Source organism: Platichthys flesus, chromosome 21 (assembly GCF_949316205.1).
Source record: "Platichthys flesus chromosome 21, fPlaFle2.1, whole genome shotgun sequence".
Classification (NCBI taxonomy): Eukaryota; Metazoa; Chordata; class Actinopteri; order Pleuronectiformes; family Pleuronectidae; genus Platichthys; species Platichthys flesus.
The window spans coordinates 8,546,024-8,565,316 of record NC_084965.1 but is presented as its reverse complement, the minus strand read 5'-3'; the positions used below and the strand labels follow the sequence as shown (position 1 = coordinate 8,565,316).

At 42.7% G+C, this 19,293-nt stretch overlaps 3 protein-coding genes across 5 annotated transcripts; 1 reads left to right on the top strand and 2 right to left on the bottom strand.

The window, feature by feature from the left end:
• The first annotated feature begins 1,181 nt into the window (after nucleotides 1–1,181).
• psme1 (proteasome activator subunit 1) lies at nucleotides 1,182–7,132 on the top strand. Of its 2 annotated transcripts, none has more exons than XM_062379656.1 (11): nucleotides 1,182–1,373; nucleotides 2,150–2,182; nucleotides 2,281–2,343; nucleotides 2,610–2,714; nucleotides 3,221–3,272; nucleotides 3,773–3,870; nucleotides 4,051–4,119; nucleotides 4,267–4,334; nucleotides 5,795–5,849; nucleotides 6,286–6,372; nucleotides 6,887–7,132. In XM_062379656.1, the coding sequence occupies exons 1-11, from the start codon at nucleotides 1,335–1,337 to the stop codon at nucleotides 6,965–6,967; spliced, it is 750 nt and encodes a 249-aa protein (XP_062235640.1). In that variant the 5' UTR covers nucleotides 1,182–1,334; the 3' UTR covers nucleotides 6,968–7,132. The 2 variants fall into 2 exon arrangements, with proteins under 2 accessions (XP_062235640.1, XP_062235641.1); XM_062379657.1 differs by having other exon boundaries at nucleotides 1,184–1,373; nucleotides 3,227–3,272.
• LOC133932803 (fat storage-inducing transmembrane protein 1) lies at nucleotides 6,478–10,157 on the bottom strand. Its single transcript, XM_062379655.1, has 2 exons — nucleotides 8,519–10,157; nucleotides 6,478–7,992 (listed from the first exon to the last, which is right to left on the bottom strand). The coding sequence occupies exons 1-2, from the start codon at nucleotides 8,785–8,787 to the stop codon at nucleotides 7,323–7,325; spliced, it is 939 nt and encodes a 312-aa protein (XP_062235639.1). The 5' UTR covers nucleotides 8,788–10,157; the 3' UTR covers nucleotides 6,478–7,322.
• A 754-nt stretch (nucleotides 10,158–10,911) lies between these two features.
• On the bottom strand, nucleotides 10,912–19,204 carry dcaf11 (ddb1 and cul4 associated factor 11). 2 transcript variants are annotated; one of them, XM_062379819.1, is made up of 16 exons: nucleotides 19,002–19,204; nucleotides 18,645–18,775; nucleotides 18,490–18,608; nucleotides 17,595–17,722; nucleotides 16,886–17,004; nucleotides 16,738–16,802; nucleotides 16,475–16,575; nucleotides 15,921–16,067; nucleotides 15,462–15,516; nucleotides 15,079–15,147; nucleotides 14,353–14,410; nucleotides 13,020–13,205; nucleotides 12,722–12,875; nucleotides 12,431–12,583; nucleotides 12,219–12,325; nucleotides 10,912–12,018 (listed from the first exon to the last, which is right to left on the bottom strand). In XM_062379819.1, exons 2-16 carry the CDS (start codon nucleotides 18,759–18,761, stop codon nucleotides 11,947–11,949), a joined length of 1,650 nt encoding a protein of 549 aa, XP_062235803.1. In that variant the 5' UTR covers nucleotides 18,762–18,775; nucleotides 19,002–19,204; the 3' UTR covers nucleotides 10,912–11,946. The 2 variants fall into 2 exon arrangements, with proteins under 2 accessions (XP_062235803.1, XP_062235802.1); XM_062379818.1 differs by having other exon boundaries at nucleotides 18,490–18,775.
• Between the last annotated feature and the right edge of the window lie 89 nt (nucleotides 19,205–19,293).

The following is a 19,293-nucleotide window of genomic DNA, read 5'->3' as shown; positions in this document are numbered from 1 at the left end:
TAATGATTGTGTGTAACAGTGAGATGATCAGTGCTGTGTTGACACTGGGATCATCTGACGTCCTTTTTGTCCACTCAGGATCTTGTATTTATTCAAGGCTTCAACCCGACTGTGTAAGACCGGCTCTGTCCACACGGCTCCTGATTAAAGGCCTCATGTGACATCAGCTGTGCGACAGCAGGTCCTTGAAAAGGTGGAGCATAAGAGCAGACGCACTTTGGTCCCCAGCTTTGATCAATAGTCACCTTAAGCAGAGGTTGTGTGTCTGTCCCGTGAGACAAAGCTCGCAAAAAGGCATCTGGTTATTTGATCCCATGACAACTGAGATATAACATCATTCTGCCCCAAATACAAAATAGGGTTTGTCTTAAAGCCTTTATCAGTGTCTGACCCTGAGAAAATGGGAAAAACTATTATTCTCCGTAACTACTTCATCTGTTTTTAACTCAACAGTACACTTTCAGACTGTTTTTCCATGAGATCTCCTTTTATTCTGCACCTTTTAATCTACATCTACATCTGCTCTCAAAACACAGTTTTAACAAGTTTACTCAGCTGCTGTCAATCATTATCTATTTCCTGTATTTGCTACAGGACAGTTTGCTTAATTTCACACATAGCTGCAGCTCCATCTGCTGGACAATCTTAGAACCTACAGAAGAAGCTACAATATTGATATTTGATCGATTACATGTGAGGATTAATTGATATATACATTTTTGTGAGCTGTTGATTATGAAATTTGGAATATACTAATATCATTTTAGGATAAGGCTATCAATAACATATGTTTTTTTCTACATACTGAAAACAAAAAAGTGTGCTTGTACAGCATACAAACAAAGATACTACTACTGCTAGTACTTCTACTGTTAATACGAATACTAATACTACTATTACTACTGCTACTACTACTACTAATAATAATAATAATAATATTAATATTAATAATAATAATAATAATAATACAAGTAACAAGATGCAGTTACTATGATGCACATATGTACAACATTTTAAACATGTACACGTTCAAAAACAGATGAAACAGACAGTTGACATTTGAAGTTCATATATCAGTATTTATCATCAGCGGCTCTGGTTATAGTAATTGAAAATAAAAAAACGACAAGTCCCACAATGCAACAGGGGTCGCCTCTTTCCAGACGGGAAAGTACGGAACCGTCTGAATATGCGCTTTTACTTTCATTTTCGCTTTTATTGCGCAGCAGCTTCTTCGTGTCGAGACGAGTAAAGGCGTTAATATTGTTAACTCCAAATCAGATTTAACGCTTCAAAACTTTATTTAAACTTGAGTGTTCACTTGGAGACACAACATGGCTGCTAAGGATATTCCACAGGCGTCAAAGAAACAGGTGAGAAGAGTTGAACCTGAGTCACACCGATTCCTTTAAATCCATGTGTCCTTGTGACTCCGGAGCTGGGGACCAGGTTAGAGATCAGCTCTCTGATCCTGTGTCACACTCGTTTCTAACCGGAGCTCAACCTTTTCACATTGATCTGATATGTGTCACATTACATAACACCTCCATTGTTTTATCAACAGGCCGAGGAGCTGGTTACAAAATCGAATGTTTCTGCTCTTTTTTTTGTGTGTAAGGGTATTTATTATTGTCAGACACAGAATTGGCCATATATTAGTATAACAGAGAGAAGACTAGATCTCGTATTCACAGTGTGAATGAAGGGATCGTTTTCATTACAAATCAAAGATGCACCACGTTTAAAAACACTTCCTCTGGGGATGTTCAGGACAAAATGGAAGCAGAGGAGATGAGACGGCAGATTCAGCTTTTATGGCATTGTTTCTTTTATTACCTGTATCTTCGTTGTTTTTGACTCCCTGAATTTCACATTTTTTGTTCTAAAGCACTTTGTTAAAAAGTGCAAATACAGTTATTTGTTTGCAAGTAATTATTATTGTGAAACTCATGTTCTATTTTTTACACTCTAAAACTTTCAACAGTTTATGTTTTTGCATCATTGTGTCACATCACAAATAGTCCCTCAGTATATGTTAAGGACAGTAATGTTCCCTCCAAAAGCTGCTATATATAATTTCATTCTACAAGATCACAAGGGGATGTTTTATATCTAGATGAAAAGTCTCAACCTATCTCTTGATTTGCAGGTGGATGGTTTCTGCCAGAAACTCACCAAAGAGGTATATTTTCCAGAAACATTTTCCAACGATTTCATTAAATCAATCCTTTCACCTTCAACTGTGTTACATAAAAGTTATATATTGTGTTCTTTCTGCAGGCCGAGCAGCTGGTTACAGTTTTTTTCCCTCAGAAGATTGAAGAGCTGCAGACGCTGCTGAAGGTATCCGTGTGTTGAAAGAGGTCTTTGAGGATGAGGGGCTTAGCGTTAAAATCAGTGGAAGTTTGCAGGAGTTGTAGGCGACCTGTACCCACAAATTGTGACCAAAAGAGGGCAGACAAATTAGATTAATAAGGAAACAGGAAACCTGCAGTGTGACTGCAGTGTCCGCCTTCACATACATTGAGAATGCCCCTGTTGTGATAAGTCTGTTGTGGCTCTATTTAAAGACACGTCAGGACATTTATCTCTTGTGTTTTTGCTGCCAGTCGCCCCCCTGCTGTGTCGACCTGGAGTCCTTAAAAGCTCCGCTGGACATCCCGATGCCTGACCCTGTGAAAGAGGAAGCCAGACGCAAGAAGCAGAAGGAGGCGGTAGGTCCCACACGGTGTAATGTTGAGGCTTTGCTGTCTGAATCAACTGGTAATAATAGATTAAAGTATAAGGGCACTCAGAGAGAGGATAACTTCCTTCGAGGACACTCTATCACCAAATTGAACTATGTAGACAGAAATTGTTCACATCAAACACAGGCTAATATCATAGTATTTGTTAATGTAAAGTAACTGAATAAAATATTTATTAACATTCACAAAATCAAAATCATTATCTCAGATAATATATCAGATTGTATAAATGTTAGTCCTAATGATTTCCGCAGTCCTGGTTTTTGCCATTTGAAAATTAGTTGGAAGAACATTATTGGTCATGAAGCAGCAGCTTTCAGACGTTGTGTGCTCAGAGCAGGAACTTCTTAGTCTGGGATACTTTTGTTGTTCAAAACTAAATTTAGCCAGCCACCACAATCGTGTGTGAGCTCTGTGAGAGATCAGGAGACAGCGGGAGCGATGACCTGATGCTGTTTGTTCTTTTATCACAGGCGAAGGCGAAGGCGAAGGAGGGGAAGAAAGACAGCGATGATGAAGATTCAGGTAAATGGGGAGAGAGAGGTGATAAAGAAAACTGCTAGTTGAGTATTTATAAATGAAAAAGGATATTTATAAGATTAGTATAATATTTAAAAGTCACCTATCATTGTCACAAGGTCGACAAGTTCTGTGTGATAACAGTTTTCTGTTATGTTACCAGATTATTCTGAGGAGATGCTACTAGTTTTCAAGTTTGAAGAAAATTTGCCTGAAGATTGGTGTGGAGAATTATTTATATAGGTGGAAAAAATTGTGTGATGTTATTTTATAAGTCTATGATGCACAATGCAAACTGTACCGATAATAAAATGACCTAATAACTGTAGTCATTTCATTAAATGACTTTTTTTCATTTTTTTCATCTCAGAGATTCACTTGGACATTTCCTAGACATCCCTGCAGGGGGCCCGTGGGAAAAGTTTTGGAAAATGTCTGCAGTTCAGTGCATGTCTGAAAGCAGCTAATGTGAATGATGTTATGGTTTGTTTGTTTTTTTCCTTCAGGGCCTCCCTGTGGTCCCATCTGCATCAATGGGACAGTGCAGAGTCTCCTGCAGGAGGTGAAGCCTCAGATCCACACACTGAAGGAGAAGCTCAACCTGGTCAGTCTCTGGATAAGTCTTCTGGATCATTTTCAACCAAGAGAATCATAGTTGGCTTTAAACAAGGAAGGACTGTGTGTGATTTCAGGCATTAGGAGCTCAGGCCCCATGTTGCTGTTGTATAAAGAGATTAAAATGGACAACAAAAGTTAATATATTCATGTTTTTTATCTCTTGAAGGTGTCAATGTGGATGCAAATCCAAATCCCTAAAGTTGAAGATGGGAACAACTTTGGAGTGGCGGTGCAGGTCAGTAATTCCTGATCATTATAGTGACGCAGTAGAGCGACGTCAGGTCTTGTGTGTTTGTGCATTTTCATAATTGACGTTGATCTCTTTAGAGAAAAGAAGCCACTTTGGTTTATGTAATAACAGCGTTGCTTTTTAATCCAACAGGAGAAAGTGTTCGAGCTGCTCACCAGCAACCGCACCAAGATCGAGGGATTCCAAACTCAGATTTCAAAGTAAGAGCGCCCCTGCCACATTAAAACAGCGTCTTTATAGCAGCATTTTCCTCGTCCACACACTGGTGTCGTCTGTTCCTGAGCTGATCGGAGCTCTTTTGAGATGTGATGCTAGGGAGTTTGCTGAGATCCTCCAGACACCATTTTCTTAATAGAGTCATAACTTAGTGCCTTCGTGTCCCTGTTGTCATGTCCCAACATGTCTGAGCTGTTAGTCAATCCTGAACAAAGGCCCAGGCAATGCTAAGAGGCGTTGCTCGTAATAATAATACTAATTATAATCGTTGAAGGTGCAGTGTGTAGAGTTCATACCTCTGCTAATTTCCAACAGTCTCCTCATGAAACCACATTTAAATTCACTAAATCTGGATTTTTATTCCACATCAAATTGCACCCACTCATAAATATCAGTACCTTAATCATGATGGATTTTTCCAGCAATGTCAAAGAGTTATTTTCTTCTTCACAAGTTTTCAAGGAAATTGGTTTGGTTGTTTTTGCGTAATCCTGCAAACTGTCAAACAAACAAATGCAAACAAAACCTGAACCTTCCAGGCAGTAACTGAACCTATGGGGACCTACAGGGCTTGTTTCTAATGGACTTCTTTTTCATTTGTGAAATGGGATCGTGCTGGTAGAATTTATAGTTCACAATTAAACATTTTGAACTAACTAGTGATATGAATATTGGCTTTTTGAAGGGATACAGATCTTAGAGCCGTTGATTCTTTTTTGAGATTTAGATCTCAATGAAAGATCCAACCAATTTCTTTATGCATGTGTGGATTTGATTCCATATCACTGTAGTGAATGAGGGCGGAGAAGTCCCATCTCAATCTCGTCGAGGGCAGCAAAAGGCCCAATTATAGAAGGAACAGCTCGATTAGCCTAAGACTCTGTTATCTGTGTTCTTACCAAAGAACTGGTCAGAGAATTGGTTCATTCACAGGTCAGTCTAAGAAATGTGCGCGATCATACTTATTTAATACATTTTCCCAGCCGTCCATCCCCACTGAGTGAATTACTGTATAATGCTATAGAATCACAACTGACTTTTAAAAGCCAAACCAATTTGAGTTTTATGTTTTGCCACCTCATCAGAGTGTCGTGCTATGCAGAGAGAAAAAAAGAGGTGCTGCAAAGGTTGACTGTGACAGAGTGGACACTTTATTCAGCCAGCATGAACCAAAGGATAGGGTTCAAAAACACAATTCATTGAGATTCATGGGAGAAAAAGAGCAGGCCCTGCATCTAGAAAATAATCCAGGAGAATCTTCTCAATCTTCTTGAGCTGTGAATATTTTAGCACATATCTCGCTCTAAACAGAGCTTTAATGAAGGTTCAGAAACATCATGTCGGAATCAGATATTTTAACATTAAGTGAGGACCTCAGAGGGATTTTAAAGTGTGTTAAATGGTGTCTGTTCAAAATGAAACTTCTCTTTCCCTGTTTTCTTAGATATTACAGTGAGAGAGGTGATGCTGTGGCCAAAGCCTCCAAACTACCCCACGTGGTCAGTACCCTTTGTTTTCTTGATCCTCATTTTTATACGTGTCCGGTCCGTGTGTTTCTTTGTGATAGTGCTCACTCAGCCAGTGATAGAATGAATTCAGAAAAAATAATATACAAGTAAGTAATTGAGTATGAGAGCCACTTCGATACTTTAAGAAAAAAGTCATAATATTACAAGGTTATTTTTTTTTATAGTAGAAGAACTGTGCTTATAATTTTACAATAACGAAGTTGTCGTATTTTAAGGAAAAAATTCAAAATATTACAAGACAAAGTTGTCATACTACAAGAAAATCGGAACATGACGAGAAAAAAGGCTTCAGTTAATTAGTATTAAGTAATATGACTTTTAATTACGTGTCTCGTGAACTGTTTTGTTTTCGTTTGAGTAATATCGTGACCCTAACCCATCATTATTTTATGTTTGTGTGGCGCAGGGAGACTACAGACAGCTGGTTCACGAGCTGGACCTGTATCAGTACTCCGAGCTCCGCCTCGTGCTCCAGGACATCTGCAACACATATGTAAGACACAGATTCTTTGATCTTCTCTCTCAGCTCTCCGACATCTTTAACTTGATAAAACCTTATAATAGAAAAACCCAAGTGGTATTGACTCGATTGATAATGTTTGACTGAAAACGTATTTATTGAACCCAGTATCTCATCTGTGGTAATCAAACACTGAATTGTGAATATAACTCCCCTCACATCTGTTAAATATTCCAGCCGTGTCTCCGCAGCAGGGACGGAGGCTAAATGAAATCACTTCCTTCTTAATAGGACGCTAATTAAACTAATTGCTGTGCTTGTGTTGAAGTGATTGGTGCTCCCTCTCCTGTCCATTAATCTTTACTTCCTCTTGAAGTTGTCCTGCGGCGTTTGATGGCAGTTTATGAATGCGGCCGTGCAGGTGCTGATGAAAGGACACGATTATTCAGAAAGAGTTTTATGTGTCTCGGTCTTATTCACGCTCCGTCTCACATCCGTGCTGTTCCCTGTGTCTGTCTGACTCTCGTCCTCATTTCTCTCTCTACAGGCCGTGCTGTACGATGTCATCACCAAGAACTACGACAAGATCAAGAAGCCCAGAGGGGACGGAAAGGCTCTCATCTACTGAGACGGGCATCAGCAAGCCCACGGGCTCTCAGACCAGATGCAGCTCGTCTCGTGTGACGCTGCCATCAAGCAACAAAAAACCCGCTCCGACAAAAAATGTCTTGTGTCATCTCATATCATGCAGTTTGTTTCAGATTACAAAATAAAGCAACATGATTCCAATTAATCTGCCTGAACTTACTCTGTCAGAATGGGAATTTGTATCTAATGTGACAAACAGTGAAATTAACCTGCATATTCACCTGATGCCAGACTCATGGTGTCGTTTACACACAGTGTTGAATACCTAGATTGCCTCAGAAGACTTATTGGGAAATCCTCTTTTCGAGGTCACACTCTCAACCCCTAAATATCACCTACTCCTCTTGTTTTCCGGTTTCCCTGGTTGTTAATGGTCCGTCTCCTGGCAAACCAGGGAAGCACCAGGTCGGCCCGAGTGTGTACCATCCCTGATACAGCCCCTTCCACCCCAGGTAGCCCAGGGCTCCCCCCAGCTGCTGCGAGGGGAACTTTGGGAAGTATGCGAGCACACACAGCAGCAGGAACATCCACACGGCGAGCAGAGCGGCACACAGGAGGAAGACTAATCTCAACGGGGCCCCGGGGGGACCACTCCTCCTCGCTCGGACCATGTGAGGGCCAAAGACGGACAGTTCCTCCACCAGCAGCAGGCAGCACAAGCAGAGGATGAGGACGTCCTGGGAAACCTCGTAGCCCCTCCACACCATGTTGTCCCTCAGGCAGGAGGCCTTGCTCCGGCCCTCATGCAGCAGCAGCAGCGGCGGTGGAAGTTCCAGCGAGGCAGAACTCTGGGTTTCCTGGGCAATCGGCTCGTAGCAGGTCCCCGTCGCGTCCTCCAGCAGGGTCAGAAGGCGGCGACACCCCCACCAGAGCAAGCCCACCACTCCGAGCCGAGAGAGGTGGCGGAGGGAGAGCGAGAGGGAGTGACGGGCAGAGAGGGAGAGGAGGAGGATGAAGGAGCCGCTGAAGATCCAGGTCCAACCCCAAGTGGACTTCAGAAACTTTCTGTAAAGGGGAAATGTCATCCATGTTATCAGAACAATTCTTATTCAAATGTTTTCATGCTTTATCAATTTTTCAATATGGATTGACAAGTTGCATATTTAATAATGTGTCATGTTTAGGTAGCTGCAGGGCTGCAGGCGTCAAATTATTGCTACTATTACTACAATTATTATTATAGGTCCCTCATTATTAAATCAAGTGAGTTTTAGTCCACAACTGTGAGTGTTGAGTAACGAGAGGAGAACTAGCTCACTTCAGTGATCAGTTGCCACACCACATAGTAAAAGTAATACATTCTAACATTCATGAGAAAAGAAAATAACAAAATTGATTAAAACAATTTCCCAAACTTACATAGTCAGTATGCTTGGAGCAAGTCAAAGGTAAAAACGTTTAAAAAGGTTCAAGTTGACTTCAGATTCTGAGTCCAGGGAAAGTACTCTTTAAAAATATGAGAGATTTAGAAGGGGAAAAGGATCCTTTTGGTTAAAGATAAATGACGCTGTCTATTTAAAGGGATTCTTACCTGTACAGGTAATGGTGGCTGTTTGTGAAGATGCTGAACTTGGACACCCACAGATTCAGCAGAGGCCCAAACAGAACCAGACCAGATAGCATCAGGTGGAAGTGTCTTCTGAACACTTGACTTCCAAAAATCGCAGCCAGGACGTATGTGACAGACTCCAGAGCAGTGTTAAGGCCTCGGAGAATAAACCTTCCCGGCAGCATCAGCTCCTCGGCCATCCTGCCTAACTTCTCCAGGCTGATGTCCGAGTTTTTAGTCTTTACATCCATCTTCTTCTCGTTCTTTTAGTCACTTTTCTTTTCTCTTTGTGTCCAAATCGCAGCTCCAGGCCGGAGTGTGCCTCGCTTTCCGTTTGAGTGAAAGGCACAGCAGTCCTTCTGTGGGCCCTTTCTGCTTCAACAGTGTCAGGCGTGCAGGAGAGCAAATGTTCTATAAAAATACAACCCCTCTGCCCCTTTACCCTCTAATGCCCCCTCCCCCCTGTCCAGCACAGACTTAAAGTGGAAACATGGCACGCCGCTGACCCCATTCTCCTCCACAACAATCCGACACCAGCCTCACATGTGTCCCTCCTTTTTTGGCTCGTCTTTATTCCCCCTCTCCCAAATTCTTACACTCATCTGCTGGAGCCACACATTTAATACTCAACACTTCATTTACTTTGTTAACTGCTTCCACATTTGGTGCCGCACATGGTTGCATCCAGCACTTTTTATTTCTAGGCCCGGGTCTGAGTCATCCACAACCTCTTTAGCTGAATGGAGTAAATTTGTCTCAGCATTCATGGGATTCATGGTGAGTAAAACCCACTGGTGGGGACATGAAGCCGCACTACTAATACAGACGACCACAATCCATTTACAGATATATGAATAATATATGAATTATTTAGTAAAAATAGCTTGGAGAGTTGTTACGTAATCCAACTTAATAATTAACAAACAGAAACAAAAACATAAACTCATCGTGCACATCCTGCGCAGAAGCCCATTGCGCACATCCTGCGCAGAAAAAAACTGCGCTCGCAGTTTTTTTTTTTTAATTACATTTTTTCCTGTTTTTATATTTAATTGATTTAAATTTAAATAGTGTAATATATTTAGCAATTAATAGGAGAAATCCCACCAATGTTAAGACTTCAGCATATTGCCAGCCAGAAGATGGCGGGGAGCAGGATTCGTACCCGGGACTCTCTTGATGGAGAGCCAACACCTTGCCGACTAATAACCCAGTACTTTTCCAACCTTGTCTTCAGACGCCTTACAAGAATCACAGTCTGCTGTGATGTCCTGAGGCTGCCCCCTGCTGGCTGCTGGGTTCCTCTGCTGCTCTAGCTTGGTTTGTGCAGCTTGTGATTAACCAAAGTTGTCCATAAAAGAAAATCTTTAATATCCTTCAAGGGCAATTTGATGTACAACCAGCAATCATCAATTGATGACAGAGAGAGTAATTTCTATTCTTAAATATTGATGAATGAAGAAAAAATTGGGCTCCAGCAGAAGGGCACTTTTCTCATCCAGGGCAAAAGGGCCAGTGCTTGAGCACCACTAGGGGTCTATCTGTGCACGTGCATGCTCATCTGCAAAGTTAAAATAGCCTGTATGTGTGTAGCCTGTTTTTAATTTGTCCAAATGATATAAATATATTTATTTCCAATTTCCTATTGTGGAAAGATTAAATAAAACAATTGAGTTGTCATTTATATTTTGGATTTCGGTTTAAACGGCCCACTCAACGTCTTACGTCTGATTGGCTGAAGGCCCACCCCCCAAAAATGGCTCCGAAATCATGATCTTATGTTCTGACAAATGTAAAATTAAATTTTAGTGTGGGAGTAGCCATAATTTCTTCTCCTCATTTCTTTTATGTAACTGCTGAATCCCAAGAGGCATTACAAATGGCATTATGATGATTTTGAAGATATGGATCCACAACTACTTTTCTTACCAGATAATCAAATCTATTCATCGAAACAGTAGCTGAGACTCAATTATCTCCATAACTGTGTCGTTTAGGTTTTATAAGGAACACATTGGACTCAAGTGGGAACAATAAGTGTAAATGAAAGCAGACATGTCATAAAAAGAACCTCAGTCTAATTTTAGAGCACTTACTGCACTGGTCGTTACGACGACCTAAAGGCGACTTTGCTCTGGTTCCTGCAGCAGCTGAGAGTCAGCTGTCTGCTGTGTGCTGCGGGTTAACACATAATTGTCAGAGTCATTCGAACCAAGTTAAATGGACAAATCAGTTTAGGAAAATAGTCAAATTGAAAAATAAAAGTCTGAATAATGTAAAAATCTGTATCCAGTGTTTAATAGTGTAAGCTTCACACTTTCCTATAGACATATGACATTTTAGCATTTATTGCATGAAAGTGTAATCTCACCAAGAACATTTAAATAAAGATTTTATTGTTACTGTAAAACAATTGTCAGAGAGAGAAACATGGGCTGATATAAACACCTGAAAATTGCATAAACAGATGAGTGTGTATGTTTTAATCCACACTCATATCCCCCGTCCCCTATTTCTGTCTTCAACACATTATTACACACATTCAAACCTTTTCTGAGCAGATCACAGGCTTATATTGGCCAACATTTTGTTTTTATTGGCTCAGGGCTGGTGTTTACAGAGTTGAGTGCTCAAGACCAGTGCTGTGTGTAAATACAGGAGCTGCTTTTCTCCTTTAAGACATCTTTAAAGAGGACTAACATTAGCGTGAGGTCAACCGTAAACTAACAGTGTGTTCGGGTGGGCCTGATGACCACCGGGTTTACAAAATTACATGATAGGTTTATTGTAGGGCAAGTACGGTACTGGATTGTTTCCATATTTTCATATACAATATGTTTACATGTGGAATCTCTGAAGCAAAGTCAAATCAGCACTAACAACAATCTAAATACACTCCCTGAATGCACATACCATTAAAGTACTTTACATTTATACAGAATCATCCTCCTCGGTTGCTCCCTGCAAAATCCAACATTGATTTGACATTGAACTAGCTTACCATTACTTTTCAACAGCTCATTATTAGTAAGTGCTGTGTAGCTTTTTTTCCCAGCTTCAGCACATTTTTCAGAGTTTCAGGCCAAATTAAAAATGTTTGGCCTGTTTACTCTGTTCACAAGTGAGGCAAAAAAAAACATAAGAAAACCAGACAAACAGAAGCAGGTTGTCCTCAGTGTCCCTATAACCTGACCATTACAATGTCAAGGCTATGGTGCTTTCCAACTGATCAATTCACATCCACACTATAATTGGAATCATTAATATCCAGCATTAACTTTAGAAGATATTTAAAGTCTCTCCCAGTCCCTCTGGGTTTTATCGTCGGCCTCTGTTCGGGCCACTCTCTCCGTCTGTGGTGATGTCTCTTCCCCTGACATCTTTTCCTTTTTGTCTCTTTTCTCTCGCTGTCAGTCCCGCTCTCTTTCCTCCTCTAGAGGATGCGTTTGTCTGTGCTCCCACATTCGCACCGCTCCGTCCCACTGTGGACAGACAGAGAAGGACGAGGACAGGTTGTCACAACTCCAATTCCTCTGTGACTTCAGTGATGTATTAAAACCCTTTCTTCTGGATTCATTAAATGTGAAATCTTTACATCAAAGCGTACAATATGTAACTTTGGTCGTTGATGATTTGATGTTGTCGTGAAGCTGTCTGGAATCATGGGAGTTTTTTTACTCACCGAGCTGCTGATGATGGTGTCCTCATATGGATGCCAGCTGACGTCCCTCACGCAGGCGTCATGACCCGACAGCCTGGAGACCACAGTGCCCGTCAGGACGTCATAAACTGCAAACACGCACACACAAACAGTTCAACCAATGCAGCTTCCTGTAGATGTGCGTATTAACAATGCACTAAAACTGACATATGCGCCCACGGGGTGACACTCACTGACGATCTTTCCGGTTGAGCAGCCGGAGTAGATGAACCTCTGCCCGGTGGTGAACTCCGGTGAGAAGCGGCTACGGATGAGGGTGTGCAGCACGCCATGACCACGATAGGTCATCACCGATGTGTCGCCTGTCAGCTTGTGTCTCCTCAGGGCTGAAAGGGACAACAGGGCCAGTAGGTAAATAAACACTGCTAACTATTTTCGCTCACTAATAACAGACCTCCCATTGGTGCGGTCAGTAATCTTTACCTCCTCCTCTGTTTTTCTTTCATATGACCCCCCCTCCTCACCTCTCTGGGGAACCTGCTGCCAGCGGTAATCCCAGTTTTGTTGGGTGACAGCCAGGCGAGACGCTGCCAAGCCCTCTTTGGGTGAGAACTTCCTGACGTCCCAGAGCTTGATAGACTGGTCCTTGGAGTTGCTGATCAGATAGCGTGCATCACCCTGGCACAACCGAGACACAAGTGGAAGAACCAGATTTTAAAAAAGAAAAGAAAACAACACTCAGACGCTCTGAGACCAACATAATGGACCTAATGTCGGTCTACCGAGCTAATTTTGGCATTTAATTAATCAGGTGTTCCCCACCTTGCTGTGGATGAAGGTGATGCCGTCTCGGTGTCCGGCCAGCTCTCCGACAGGCTGCGGTCTGTCCTCCCGCAGCGTCCGTCTGTCCCACACCTTGCACAGTGCGTCGTCGCTGCCAGAGAAGAGCAGCTGGGACGAGCCGTCAGCGAATGCAACTGCGTTCACGTCATCCTCATGGGCATCAATCTGTGACCAGAGACACACGTCAGAAGCATTCAGTGTGTTTAAGACTGCAGGGTGTGAAGACAATGTGTTTGTAGAACACGGACAGTGTGCCATTCCCTGACTGTCCTGCCCGCTGTAGTGTTTACCTAAAACAGAGGATGTTGGGGGACTATTTTCAGCGGCAGATTAATCCTTATGTAGGGCTGGAGTGTGTATAGGTAGTAGGAGTTTGGTGAGTGTTGGACACACAGGGTGTGTGTTTATGGTGATGAATGTGCGGCATGTTTTAATAGTCTATGGAAACAAGGGAGCTCTCCCTCAGTAAAATATATATCAGTGCTTGTTAGTCGGAGACAGCAGGTGTAGGTTAGGTCTTTTCATGGGATTTGTTAAAATTAAGAAAATTCAAAGAATAATCCTTTTCCATGCAGCCACATACACAATGAAGATAAAGGAAAGCAGAGAAGGGCAAAAGTTCAAAATAGATCATAGACACGGTAATGCAGGGGTAATTAGGGACGGACTGACAGAGTGTAGGATCATGCTGAAGCAGATGGTAGAGGTCAGCCACTGACTTTTGCACGGGGGGAGGTAGTGGGAGGAGGGAGGTGGATTTAACCCCCTTAGTCCCTCTGAAGGCAGCAGCCTTCTGTTATTCTACATCACACCTCAGATACACCAAAATTAGCAAGAAAAGAAGATTGACTTCTTTCCCATTGCCAGAGCAGGACTTGGCCGTTCAGTTTTTTCCCACCTTGTATGTCATGTTTGACATCAGAAATGCACCAACAACTGAGGCGCTCTCTCACCTCACTGTCTTGCCAAATTAGTCCTGTTTCCATTACTGCCGACCGGAGCAGGGTCTACTGAAGATGTTATATGACCTGGGTGTTAAAGCTGATTGAATTCATTACCATTGCAGCCAAAAGCCAGATGATACTGGGTGTTGCCTGTTTTTTTGACCAGTGGAAAAGGGGCTTTACAGGCGGGAGGGTGATGTAAAACTTGATGTGGGCTTGAAAGTTACTATTCTGCTCACCTTGACCTCATGAGGTGGAGGAGAGAGCTTTAACAGTGGTGGATTTTACAGGTACATGTAAAGACGCACCAATGCCAGCAAAGCAAAACACACATAATACAAATACAAAGTAAATACAAACACACTCACCTTCAACGTTCGTTTATTCTGCTCAAGGTCAAAAACATACAGGCAGCCATCGTTTGCTCTGAAAGGAGAGGAGCGGTAGACTGAATGGATTAAAAGTAGTAGTTTAAAGTGAATGTTTGCTTGTATGTATTAAATGTTGGTCTGTTTTCTGTAAAAAAAAGTTCAAGAACTAACAGCACTAGCTACAAGTTGAAAAGAGAACTTCCACCTCGCTCGAACGTCTGTCAGAAAAAGAAGAGATGTGTGGATTTACATTTCGCACTACATCCACATTACTAAGTCTTTGTTTGAAAACGCATGCTCTGCCACAGATATATCTCATGGCGCTAAAACGGAGAGCGTTGGAAAGCTGCTGTCCCCGTTTAGCTTTTTAAACTCCAGGGCTGCATGAGATGTTTGGAAAAGCATTGCCTAGACACACACAACTGCTTGCTGATTGGTTCTTTTCAGTTACAATGAAGCTTTTCCGGTAGAAAATAACCAGCATTAGCCTCGGCCACTAATGTAGAACGCAACATGCATAATTAACTACATGTGTTGCTGACCCTGTTGTCATTGCTAACCGCTGTTGTGCAGTTAAATTTGACATTTTACAATGACGGTACTGTTTGTGTGGACGGGTATTAAAAATAAAACGCTGTTTTCAAACAAAAGCGCAGTAGTATGGAAGCAGCCTCAGTCCTGATTTCCGCGCCCCCTTGAATCCTAAACGTGAAGTGTACTCACCCTCCCAGGATCTCTTTGCCATCTGTGGAGGCTGCTAGGGAGAACACACAGAACCTCCTCTCATCTGGACTAAAAACCCACAAACACACACAGAAGCAGGTTGACAATGCAGCAGTGGCACAATCACTGAATCATAACGACACTGTGTACTGCATCAGGCCACAGAAAAAAGCTTGATGAAGGCAGATATTAAACAATGTTAGTGTTAGGAGTAGATGAGTTTTAATAGCAGTGCTTTGTATGAATCAATGAACAGAAGACACAGAGTGAGAGGGTGGGGGTTGAGCTGATGACAGGATCATTCATCCAGGTGGTAATGAACGGAGGGAATGATGGATTACCTTCTCTGTTATGTTATAAGATACTATGAGGGAAACACTAACTTGAGGTCCAGGGAGGTGTGGTTTTCACTGTCGCCATCTATACTGCACAAATGAACTGTGGGGAAGACAGAGACAGATAAAACAGACATGAACAAAACAGCATATTGAAAGTCATGACAATGGAATTTAGCAAAAATGTGATTCTCTTTGTTTTCTGAAGCGTTTTCAATTAGTGAGCGGAAATAATTTCTTTATTACCTCGGTTTGTATGTTTTTAAGCGAGATTACTGAAAAACAGCTCAACAGATTTTGACAAAACGCAAATCTCTGTCACCTTTCACAAAACTTGTGGTACTCCCAGGTTGTGGCTGGTAGTAACACAAAATCACATTTAGCTCATGTTTTGAATTGGTTTGGGGGGGGGGGGGGAGAGAGAGAGAGACACAGGCAACTCCTGAATTACCAAAACTCTGTAATGAGTGGCTCATTGTATCACACGGTGAAAGACAGGAGCCTTACTGTAATCAGACCAGCTGGAGTAGAGCACATGTTGCGCGTCGGGGGTGAAGCAGACGTCGAGCACGCTCCAGCCTACATCTCGAGCCCTCACCGTCCGCAGCAGTTTAAACCGCCCCTTGGTGGTGTCGTACAAGCGAATGTTCTGGTCTGCACAGAGCAACAGAAAATACAAATCGTTATATTTAACAGTCCTGTTAACAGCATTTGGCTTCTAATTCAGCGTTTGCAGGATAAAAACATCTGGATCTTGATGAGAAAAGAAAAACTGACAGCAAAACAGCAACTGCTAAAAAATGTAATGATGTATTAAATCGTGAAAATAAACATATTGCCACTAGATTTGGTAGTTGTGGTGTTTTCCGATTTTTTTACACAGATACATTTTGAATCAAACAACTAGAAGTAAAACGGTGTTTCTCTGGGACTGACTATACACTTTACATAACACAACATGTTTTCCTCTGATTTCTAAGCAGTTTTAAACAACCACAAAGAATCCTGATCAGATCTGAATCGGTTCCTCTGGGTTCTCATGTTGGATCTGGGCTATTTACCTTGGCAGGCTGAGAGGAACATGTTGCCCTCCTCGCTGTACACTCCACAGAAAGCTTTCTGCTGGTATGTGTCCTTGTGGGATACATGGTTTGGCAAGAAACTGTGAGGGAAAACAAGGGTTAACATAAATTAACAGACAGAAGTTAATACTTAATCAGGTTTTTTAATGTGCTGCTTTTCTGAACTGATGTTTTTACTCAGTGCCACCCGCTGGTAATTTGTTGAGAAACATCAGACATGTGTGATTGTTTGAGGCGCTTACTGTGTGCGGATACGACTGCACTCCCCATGAGAAAAACTGGAGCCTTTACATCTGCCTTTTTCCCTCTAAAATGTAAAGAAAACATCACATTAAGTCAACAACGTAAAACATCTTTGTTTTCAAAGTGCTAGAAATTTGCCAGTCTGACCTCTGCTAGCATGTGTGTGAAGCCTTGTCGGCCTCTCTGGGTGGACGAGGCTGTGGCCAGCAGGATCTGAGTTCGGATCTCGCTAAGGTCCACTTCGTGTGTGTCCGGCTGGGTGTCCACTGGCAGAGGAACACAAACAGTAAACAAACCTTCTGGACTTGCTACGTAACGTTCATTGTGATTCAATGGTCCTATATATTTAGAACTGCTGAAGTTATTTGTATCTTAAACTGAAATCGTATACATTACTGGTATGAGCTCATCCTGCGTCTGATACTGGGAATTGGGTGGATTCCAATTACACAGTCAGTAACATACTGACACACTGCTATTTAATACTGGGAAACAGAGCTTTTGCTTTAAATAATATTCACTGACCCTCCAGCAGAGTAGACAGCTGCTTTCAGACATGCACTGAACTGGAGGGACTGTATGTTTCTATACCCCCCGAGTAAAAAATCTGAAGACTGTCGTAGTCAGCTCATGATAGACTACAGCAGGAGCTGATCTTGAGGATTTGGATTCACTGTGAGCAAGTGAATGGGCGCATTGATTAGGTTTCTAATACTCTATGAGAAAAAGATACAAAAAGAACACAGAGGAGCCAAACACATATAAGACGCTCGGAAAGACAGAAGGGATAGCATCTGGGGATACAGTCCAACAGCCTGGGCAGTGAAATCTGTCAGCAGGTGGGGGGGGGACTTACCTGGCGGGTTGTAGCGGTCTCCCAGCCGACCCTCCCAGGCTCCATCGCTGTCCTCGTCAGAGTCAGAGTACGACTGGACCAGCTGGAGCCCTGTGGCTCCACTGCCATGGACCAGTCTGACCTGGCCCCTGCACACACACAGAAACAACACACCAGTTCAACCAGCGGTTAAAGAGGAACACACATACGTACATACATGGGCAAGAAATCAGAAAATAAATAATCGTGTCTCACAACAACCGGTCGAATCATTTAACAATATACCAGCAACAAATCAAAAACCAAAGACCAAACTTTCTGCAAGCTTTGATGACAGCTATCTTTGGTGAAAATGTTGAAACATTGTTCTTTTCTGTAATTCAATTTTAACTGTAATGATTAGTTATAAAACTGTTGATGTATTTTTAGATTGAATATGGAACTGGAAAGGAGCTTTACAGTGTAATAACAAAAATTTCTCTGTGGTTTACATTAAGGTAAATATGACGAGTTAAAAACAGTGGAAGCCCACATCTTGCTCTGAGTGTCAAACTGCTTAGGGGCTCATTTTGCCACCCGACCATTAGACCATTTCATTTTTTTTTGTATAAAAATTATTTCTGGTCATATTCTTATCTTTTATAATGTATACCTTTCCCCTTCTGCAGCTACTTGTGCTGCTGTATGAACTTTGCATTTCCTCAACGGATGTTCAATAAAAGTACATCTTATCTTATTCTTATCTAAATTAGATGCCAGACAGGTGGAATTTCAGTTTCCATAGGTTCCTCATGTGACCAAATCAGCATGTCAAATGACATTACGATCCGTGGCAGTGTGGCCCCACAGTGGGATGATCTGACACGGTGTGGAACGACCCCTCAGGGTGTTTAGATCAGTGTCCGGGTCATGTCACCTCCTCAGTAGGTAAGCCAGCACTTCAGCTAGGTCGACGTCCTCCTCTGGTGCTGCTGATGATGGTGCTGCTTCTGATGATGGTGCTGCTGCTGATGATGATGGTGCTGCTGCTGATGATGGTGCTGCTGCTGATGATGGTGCTGCTGCTGATGACTGTCTGTCCACCGTCCTGCGGCTCCGGTTCGGCTCTGCTGCTTCAGACCGCTCCGCTGGGTTGTCACTGGAGGAGCTCCTTCCACCAGACATCCCAGAACTGGACTGAGAGCCCATAGACTGTGGAGGGCCTGGTGAGAGACAGTGGGATGAGACGATCGGTCACACACAGAAGTTAGATAACAATGGCAGGGCGACACATGTGTGCACGGGCTGAGCGGACATAACGGGGAGTTGTCAGAACAAAGTGTCCCGGAGTGTTCCGCCTCCTCCCCGGTTGTTGTTTTGCACCGCGTCCGTCCGCCCGCACTGGTGTCTTGGTGGAGCTAGCTACAGATGCTAACGCGTTAACCTCACCGTGAGTCTGTCTGTCCTCTAGGCAGCACGTCGGTCCAGCTCGTCGTGGGTCGGTACCGGGAGAACAGCTTGTGTCTGGTGCGACTCCGACAGCGACGAGGTGTTCGCCCCCGAGAGCTGCGGGTTTGACAGCTCGGTGTGGGATCAGTCCGCTCGCTGGGCCACTCCGACAGCCGCCATGTTGTTTACAAAAGTGTGAGAAAAAAAAAAAACTGCGCGTGCCCGTTCACTGTCATGTGACACGCACTCGGTTTCACTAATGAAACGAGGAGTAACCCCCCGCTGCTATGAA